The sequence below is a fragment of the Mytilus trossulus genome, chromosome 4 (assembly GCF_036588685.1).
Source record: "Mytilus trossulus isolate FHL-02 chromosome 4, PNRI_Mtr1.1.1.hap1, whole genome shotgun sequence".
Classification (NCBI taxonomy): domain Eukaryota; kingdom Metazoa; phylum Mollusca; class Bivalvia; order Mytilida; family Mytilidae; genus Mytilus; species Mytilus trossulus.
The window spans coordinates 46,813,906-46,824,125 of record NC_086376.1 but is presented as its reverse complement, the minus strand read 5'-3'; the positions used below and the strand labels follow the sequence as shown (position 1 = coordinate 46,824,125).

At 33.3% G+C, this 10,220-nt stretch overlaps 1 protein-coding gene across 1 annotated transcript in view; it reads left to right on the top strand.

The window, feature by feature from the left end:
- Positions 1–2,127: 2,127 nt before the first annotated feature.
- LOC134715397 (threonine synthase-like 2) overlaps positions 2,128–10,220 on the top strand; it is a 35,151-nt gene continuing 27,058 nt past the window's right edge. The window contains exons 1-2 of the mRNA XM_063577549.1: positions 2,128–2,258; positions 7,352–7,600. Of these exons, the coding sequence (XP_063433619.1) occupies positions 7,378–7,600 (223 nt within the window). The 5' untranslated portion in view covers positions 2,128–2,258; positions 7,352–7,377. The remainder of the gene's footprint in view (positions 2,259–7,351; positions 7,601–10,220) is intronic.

Sequence of the window (10,220 nt, the reverse complement as noted above, 5' to 3'; positions counted from 1 at the left end):
GCTGCGTACTTGTACATCCCAAATGAGTATAGCCTTGAGATTTTAACTGATACAAACAGGTCATCAAAATCAAGAGAAGACAAAGGTAAAGCAATAGCAGCAGAGACAGTATAGTAATATGCAATATAACCTAAGGGAAAAGCACTACGCGAATAAGAGCTGTCCCTAACTGACGGGAAAAAAACGAACTCGAATTGGGATACGTGTCATGTCTGTAATGTATGTGGTATCAGTTTTAATCAGTATGTAATAAACATTTAATTATGTAATACAAAGGAAATTTTAAGTTTCAATAATTCCCATTATCGTGCTAAGAATCACTCATACATATTTTTTATTAATAAATCTTTCATCAATGTTATTTTTGCTTTTCAAAACATCTTGATGAGTGGCTTTAAAATGCCATTTATAAATACTTTTATATTGGTCATTTTCTTCAAAAAGCAAAAACAAAATCAAATGCATTTGACTCCTATGGTCCATTTAAGCCATATTGGCAATGTTACTTGACGTACAAGAAAAGAAAATACAAAATTAATATAAGATACTTTGTACTTATTTAGCAAATGTTCGGCTGTAAATTTAATCAGCATTTTCGACAAAATATTAAAAAAAATATCAAAATAGATGAACAAATTGTGAAAAATCTTCTTTAAAGGGCAATACAACTTCTAATGGGATAAATTGACAATTTTGGCCATATAATGAAATTGAGAATGGAAATGGGGAACATGTCAAAGAGACAAAAAAAACAAAGAGCAGAAAATAATCGAAGGCCTTCAATGGGTCTTCAACACAGTGAGAAAATCCCCGTACGAGGCACTATCTCTACACAGTCAAGGTAACCTCGTTGGTTGATATGTATGGCGGATGTACATGTGATACATCCTAATTCTGTCAACATCCAAGATGTGAGAAGGTCGCTCTTCACGTGTTTTCGGCAATGGAATTATTTAATATAACTTTAACCTACATTTGCATTGATGGCAAAATCATATGGAAAATACTAGCATTTCTGCTTTAAGACATCGGTGCTCATTTTATATATGCCTTAGTGAGTGAGTTTCATAAAAGACCTAGGTAGTCATTTCTTTTATTCGTTTTTTAACATTTGCCTAAGTGGCAACTTTAAATGGAAAACATTGGTCTTGGTGGCTTTAAGACCTTGGTGGACCGAACACAAAGACGTACGCTTGTACTATAACAAAATTTAAATAATGACATAGATTATATAGCTACATTCAACAGAGATTGCAGAGATGCTTCATATAAAAATAGTAATGTGCAATATGACCTGGTACAATTCTAAAATTTCAAAGATTACGACAGTTAATTTGTTACAACATATTGACTGGAGTGTGTGGAAATAAGCACTGACCATTTTAAGCTGATATAATATTTCAAATTTGAAAAGGCTCAAGTAATAAGATAAGAGGCTGCGTATTTAGACATCCCAAATAAAAAGCAGTTTGATAGTGTTTAAATAAGAGATTTTGACAAAAGTGAAGTAATTGAACGTGGCTGCGTACTTGTACATCCCAAATGGGTGTAGCCTTGCGAATATAAACTGGAACAAGTCGAGAAAATCAAGAGATGAAAAATGTTTAGAAATAGCAACAGAGACAGTGTAGTTGTGTAATATAACCTTAAGGAAGAGCACTGTGCGAATAAAAGCTACACCTTTTATTTATCCCATTTGGGAATGGAAGTGACGATGTCCCTAACTGACGGGAAAATTCAAACTCGAATTATTATAAATTTTATGAGAGGGGGTATGAGGGAATAGCTTTAGTCGGCATGTGATAACATGGTAAATCACGTAACTGTGATGTAAGTTGTATATCACAAAGATTATTTCTTTATCGTGCACACATATACAAATTAAAATAAGGGCTTACTTACAAATAAAAGTATTCAATAGTTAGTTTGTAAACATATTTCACTGTACCCTGTCTTATACAGCTTTGTTATATGGGTTTTCCCCCGGTGTATAATTCTTTATTATGATCACCTAGTATTTAAAACCACCATGATTACGCACTGTTTATTAAGGTCAATCATAAATTTATAATAATAATATGTTTGCAAGCATACTAAACGTGGAAAGCCTAAATGTAATCAAATATACTAGATCCGGACTTTGCTGCATAACCTATGCCCGTATGATTTTGTTGATAATACACTTACAATTTAAACAAATAAACACCAACTAAAATAAGTTTGGAGTTAATATTCAGGACGTCCTAGACTCCATGAAGGTAATCTCTTATGATGTATTTTCCCTCAAAGTATTACATATATGTGTAGCTTAAACTAAATTCACGTCATAAAATGACAACTATTATTTAAATAAAAGTGTTATATCGTAAAGTAAATTCAAGGTCATCAACCTTGATATATAAATGTTCTATCAAATGTATACACATCACGTTTGCGCGCATTAGTAATTATATCATTTGAGTGCCATTCAGTTTAAAAGTAAACACACGTATATTATAAAAAGTGTACTTTTCAGTTTCCGTTATTTACAATTATTTATTTTACAAAATTCGTTTAGCATCAATTATGGAACGCCGCAACAGCCTTATGGTACTACTTTTCATTTGAAAAAAATAGCACTCTAGAACAATTCTCACTTTATAGGTGCTCTAAATGATAAACGGAAAAAACTTTCCTAGAGCTGAAAAAATCATCTGACACTCTGTGGAATACACAAATGGAATAAAATATGCAAAGGGAACCTTAATTATCCAAATTATTATATAGACTGCACAACATTAGCCCAATACATGAACTTTCGTCATGATACATTAGAGCTCAAATAGAAAACTCCATACTCAGAGAATTAGATGCAAACGATGCTTAAGACTTATAGTAAGTGATCTTAACCTGAAGGACATAAATTCCACTGGCTGTATTTTTACATTTTATTTTAAATTATATTTACTATTAAAACTGAATAATTAAATTGCATATCAAATAAGGATTTCGAATCTAAATTAAGATTAGGATCACAGGTTGGGGACACTACCACATGTATCATGTATAAACCTTTAAAAGCTAATAAAGCCCCAGTCACAATGTCACGTTTCGACAGCTAGGTTTTAAGTAGGTATAGGAAGATGTGGTATGAGTGCCAATGAGACGAATCACAATTTATAAAAGTAACCATTATAAGTCAATGTGCGGCCTCCAACACGGAGCCTTGGCTCACACCGAACAACAAGATATAAAGGGCCCCAAAATTACAAGTGTAAAACCATTCAAACGGGAACAGCAATGGTCTAATATATGTAAAAAAAAAAAAAAGAGAAACACGTTAAAATTACATAAACAAACGACAATTTCTGTACATCAGATTCCCGACTTACGACAGGTGCAAAAATTTGCAGCGGATTAATGTTATCAAACCTCCCCCCCCCCCTTTTCAATGAGACAAAAAAACATAGAAAAACACACGATCGAATATCAATTGGAAGGCTTACGCCTCGGCGGTCACACCTTAACGGATAGCACGAACGGACGCCTAACTGATGAAAATAAAAGTTGTCCGTTGACAAAATTGTTATCCGTTGGGAGTCCGTTGATGTACTGACCGAATAAACTGGACGTGTAACGGATGCATAACGGACACACACCGGATACGCAACGTACGAGAAACGGACACGTACCGGACAGAACGGATGTCGAACGTACATCCAACGGACGAGTAACGCATTAAACGGACACCTAACGTAAGCGTACCGGATAAAACGGATGTACAAGATATACGGAAAAATCAAAGGCGACAATAATAATACATGTAAATCGCATAAGTATTCAAAATGTTTCTGTGTAACTGGTTTTGGTTTGTTCTTCAAAATTCCGACAAAGGGCAGTGTCTGGCCTGAATAAAAACTGCTTGATTGTGAAGACGTGCCTATACTCTAAGATCGATTATAAATATAAAGAATTCATGAACCTTAATTATGAAATCTGACATACCAATAATTGGCATTTCTGGCGCGAAATTTTCAATAGGCATTTATCCGTTTCAGATCCGTTCATCGTCCGTTTTATCCGTTATACGTCCGGTAGAAGTCCGTTTCTCATCCGATTTATCCGTTAAACGTCCGTTGGTGAATTTATCTTCCAGACCTCCAACGGATGTATAACGGACACGTAACGTATCCTACCGTAGTCTAAGATCGTTCATCTTGTCAGTTCGTTAGGTATTTGTGTTTGAACTTAACACACGGGGAAACTCCGCATTGATGTCACTACGGTACTTCTGGCGTAGAAAAACAGTGCAAAATACGTTTTTTCTGCACTTTTGAATAAAAAAAACATTTTTAAAGGTAAGTTTTCATTGTTGTTCTCAATTATTGCCAAAAAATGCCAATTTTCTAATGCCCGTTTCAATCCCAACTTCCGAATATTTAAAAACATTCTAGAACTTCACAAAATCCCATTTCCGGCCTCCATTGCTTTGTGTACATTCCATTCAGCGTCATCAATCTTGTGGCAGGCAATACAGGTCAAGCAAATCGTATTTTTAGGAATTTAAAAATGACATGCTCCTTACCTCTTTCTCGATTTTCCCGCGAAAAAAGCCCAACCAAAATGAAAGGAAGACTATATGAAAAAACGATGTCCATGCCATAATTTTGAACAGGCATATGGAGTTGGTTAATAAGAAACAATTTACATTTATTTTTCATAGAATTTTCTTTTTATTCATTATAAAAATATCGATATTCTGACCATCTTGACTGTAGGTAAATATTCATACAAAATTCCCTTGATGTCAAAAGGGATGGCAAAAAAAGAGTTTTCCTGTTGAATAAAACCTAGAACTATTGCAAAATATTTTGAAGCAATATCCCAGAAAAAAATAACGTAATTGCCGTAGACTGAAAAATCCCCTAATTGACAGTAGAGCAATTTGATTGGATATAACGAATTGACATCACGTGATTTTGACGCCATTGAAATTTTAATGTAAACAAACAAGGTCAGAAGGTTCCGTATGTGACATCATCGTACATTTAGTTACTGACAAACAATTACGAGTTATCAAGCTTGCCAATGCATGGTTATAAAAAATTAAAGCTAAGTCTACAGAAAAAATAAGAAAAAAATAGCCTTAGTATAACGACTTATCATTACACCTGGATTAGTCCAAATAATTATGACGTCTGGCCTACGTAGGAAGGCGTCCCAGAAAAAAATTAAAATAGCCTTGCCAGACGTCATAATTATTTGGACTACACCTGGATATACAAATGGAAACGAAACGGATGAGTACCGTACAAAACGGACGCCTAACGGACGTTCAACGGACATTTTAACCGTTGCGCGTCCGTTCAAAGTTTAGAACATGCTCAAAATTTTCCACCGGACAAAACGGACGTCGACGGATAAAACGTACGCTTCACGGACATGCAGCGGATACAGACGGACGTCTAACGGATATGAACGAATTGAAAAAAGTTGTCCGTTCGAGCTATCCGGTAAGGTGTGACCGAGGCTTTAACTCAATCAAAAAACGTAAATTAACACACTGTGAACGAACACATTTGAGATTCGATACCTGAATGCATAAACAAAGTTAATAAAGATATTAGGGATAAATATTTAAGGTCAAAAGTAAATAAACAAGTTTAAACAAAGCTATGGTAAGATATCACTGTGAAATATTTAACAATTTAAACAAAATCCACACTTTTGAAAGAAAAAAACGTTTTTCAATTTCTACACAGGTAAATAAAAATGATTTTGTCGTTAAGTATACTAAAACTTCCTATTAGGAATACCAAGGATTTGTATAGTAAGAGGGGAAGATCAAGAAAGTTCTGTAATCTAAATAAACATACTCTAACATTTGGTACATATTGGGTGAATATCAACAATAAAACTATACAATTAAAGCTAGATAAAACTTCCTGTACTGATTTAAGGTGATATGGAATAATTTTGATGTTCATAGTACGAAGTGAAAATTCAAAAAAATCAGAACGGTTATATTGACAAGATCAATAGTAAAAAAAATTACATAAAAGCATTACACATAGTATCAATAGGTCAAATTAACAAGAAAATACGATATGAGAGTACTCGCAGTTACTGACAGCTAGTTAACAGCCAAAACAAATAATAATAAAACATCATGCATCTGAGACTAATATCAACTAAAAATACATCCCAGGGATTTAGTATTTTAACGTCATGAACAGTCAAGAGAAGACATGACTTTTGCATACCAAAAATAAATGTAGCGACAGCTCTAGGATAGTGTAGAGCGAATTATTTTGATTAAAATCAACGTGTGTGTGTCTCTGTGCATCCCGCTTGAAATGAAAATGCAATTTAGTTATGTTTTAATTTGCTAATGACAAAATCGATATCAGTGCCAATTAAACTATATTCAGAGAGTTAATCACAATATTGGTACGATAACACTTACTTATAAGTTTATTTACAGCTAATTTCCTAAAGCCTGTAGAGCAAGACTTTAGTTAGCTTGCTTGCCATGTTTGTTTTTATAGTGTACAATCATTAGAATAACACCCAATTAAATTCAAATATTATATATACAGGTTAAACTTTGCCTATATATATTGTTTAAAGATGTCAATATTATTTACAAAGCTTTTATAAACAATTTAACAAACAAAGCAAGCTAGCCAACCAGAGTTTTGCTTTACATGTATAAGAAATTAGCTGTAAGGGTTCGATGAGTGTACACGGATCACATAGCGATTTCCGCGCTTTAAGTACAATATTACCGTAAAATTTAGGATATGAAATACCATTTTTAATAAGTTTTCTACAGGTACAGCTATATTTAATATTATCGGACCACAGATGAATTATCACGTTGTGATTGGTTAAACACCGTCACGTGGTGACCCCCTATGAGACCGTATGGGGTTAGTAAGTTTCATATGGGGTTCATGACGCGTTAATGGCGACGTCATCTATTAAAGTTGTTGTGTTTCATTGTTTATTTCTCAACAAAACGCCGCAGAAAAAGTCCAACGTCCGATAAATTCGTTATACGGTTAACTACCGACCCCCTACGGATCCATAGAGGGTGAATAAAATTCATAGGGGACTCGGCCTCCGGCCTCACCCCCTATGGATTTTACTAACCCTCTATGGATCCGTATGGGGTCAGTAGCGAACCATATAACTTATAATCAAATCTTTGTGTATCTATGAAATAATTTAGTAAAAGTTTTTAGTAATTTATGGTATCGAAATCCCCGACATAGTAATTAACCAGTGATGCATTAATTACGTTCGTTAAAATCTATGACACTGTTTTGGGGATAAATGTTTTATATAATAACTATTTTCTTTTTTTTAGATCTAATTTTAAAATTGAAAGATAAAATGAAATATAAAAGTACTAGAGGAGGAAATTGTGGATTAAGTTTCCAAGATGCTCTGTATACAGGTTATGCTGCTGATGGAGGAATATTAGTTCCTGAAAGTATACCCGTTTTAGATATGGAAACGCTCAGGTCATGGGCATCATTGTCATACATTGATTTAGCAAAGAAAATAGTGCCTATGTTTGTTGACGAACTTGAAATACCAGCATCAGATTTAAATGGTAATTTTTGTATTATTTTTTAAGAGTGAACTCAGGTGCAATTATAAGGTCAAGAAGAGCTTTAATGAAGTAACATATAAGCTAAAAAGTAAAATCACAAAAATACTAAACCCCGAGGAAAATTCAATACGGAAAGTCCCTAATCAAATGGAAAAATCAAAAGCAAAAAACATCAATCGAACGGATATCAACAATCATATTCCTGATATGGTACAGGCATTTTCTTATACAGAAAATTGTTGATTGAACCAGGTTTTATAGCTAGTTAACCCCCTCACTTGTGTGACAGTCGCTGTAAATTCCATTATATTTACAACAGTGTGTGAACAAAACAAACAATCATAATAGGTAAAGATGACAAAAATAGGGGTACAACTGTCTACATTATGTTATTATCTTGACCACTATAAAACAAACAAATATCTTATCAAACAATATTGACATGGCACAATAATGGAATGTGTTAGTACAGAGCCACGTCACATGTATCGAAGAAACACAAAAAGGCTTATAGACAAAACACTTTGGCAAGACTAAATGGCAAGAATACACAAATTTTCCATAGAACAATAATACAATGACGGGATGTTTAAGTACAGAGCCACGTCAATTAGATACCACCAAAATCAGTTCTAACCAAGCAAAAAATCAAAAAGCATAGAAAACTGTTACATGATATTTTGATTGAAATTGATTCATTTAAAATATACTTAAAGCAAGGGATATATAAGTATTGTGTTCTCAGTGACAAGAATTATGACTTCTTCTTTAAACCGAAAATTTCGGAAATGAATTGAAGTGACTGCACCGATTTTTGTGTTTGATTTGTTCTCATCTTTAAATATGCATGATATTTTTTTCATGATATTAAGCAAAGGACAGTCATATCATTATTTGTTAACTTATAATCAAATAGTGTTTAGTGTTGCTGGGCTTATATAAGAAAGTATAAAGTAGTTTCTGTATACATTTATCATTGTAATTTTCTTCTTAACTAAAAATAATAACAATTCTGAAATATAAAAATGTATTTCTGTTGATTCATTGATATATATGTCACGACAAAATTGATTTACTCAAATTCAGAAAATGAGTTAAAGAAAATGAGTTTTTCAGAAAAAAAAATTAACGAAATCCAAGGAAATTTCAAAACGGAAAGTCCCTTATCTAATGGAAATTGGAAAGCTAAAACACATCAAACGAATGGACACGAATTGACCATCAACCGACACTGATGCCCAAACTACTATTATCTATTATTGTTTTATAGTTCTATCCTTAAAAATTAGTGTTTGACCTGCATCGGACACACCGGTACATTCTTTATAAAATCATAAGCTTTCATGATCTAAGTCCTTCCTCGTGGCGACGACATAAACACATAGTATTGTTTTCCACCGAAACTCTTTTAAAAACGTTTGTTCTTATAATTGATTCAATAATTAAAAGTTCAAAAGTAGCCTATATTTACTACAAGTTTGTTCTTATACTTGATTGAAAGTTCAAAGTTACTAATTAGTGCCCCTAAATTCTATTTACAAAAATTGAAAACAACACGTTTAATAATTTCTTGCGTCCGAAGCGCTTTTCAGAGTTAACCTTCATCAGGAACGCTCAAAGTCAAACATTTGAAATTTGAAGAAGTATAAGTACCGAAACCGTTGAAGAGTTGTATGTCAAAAATACCTAAAATAAATAGCCAAATTCATCTACAGCCAATTTTGCCTGAGTGAGTTGAAACCTTAGTTTCTGAATAATTTATAAACGGACAACTTTAGTAAATTTTGTTAAAAATCATGTCAGTACAGAAATACTAACTACTGAGCTGACGATTATTTAATTTATACGATTATCGACAAAAGCGGTACTTGATCTCGTAAAGCCTTTTTTAGGAGGAAGCACAATGATAAAACTAAGTTGCTTCCATCTTGTAAAGGTTTTATGATTTTGTTATATGCATGCTTCGTGAATTTCATTTACTCTTATAGCATGGGGTCTAACTTTTTCAATAATACAAAATATGCGAATAACTGTATGTAACTGAGCAGATCTACAAAGACAAAATGAAAAGAAGAAAAAAACATATTTGCATGGAACTTTCTTATTGATGCGTCTGCAGCGCTCTAATGCACCTGTCCTTAGTCAGGAATCTGATTTTCAGTAGTTATGTGTATGTATGTACATGTTTCTCGTTTCTCTTTTTTTATATAGATTAGACCGTTGGTTTTCCCGTTTGAATGGTTTTACATTACTATTTTTTGGGACCCTTTATAGCTTGCTGTTCGGTGTGAGCCAAGGCTCCGTGTTGAAGGCCGTACCTTGACCTATACTGGTTTACTTATATATATTGTTAATTGGATGGAGAGTTGTCTCATTGCCACTCATACCACATCTTCCTCTATCTATTTACATTCATCGGTAAAGCTAAAAGCCAACACTGAAAGCCAAAGATGAACAAACCCTTGAACACGTGAGGAGCTATTAGACCGAAAAAGAATCTATAAGGAACAAATTACACTTAAGTTTGTCAGAGGGAGTTAGAACCTTAGTTTCTTAATTTCTAAAATTATCAACGGAAAATTTAAGAAAAGTTTGTAAAAATATTCAATGCCGAAGTATA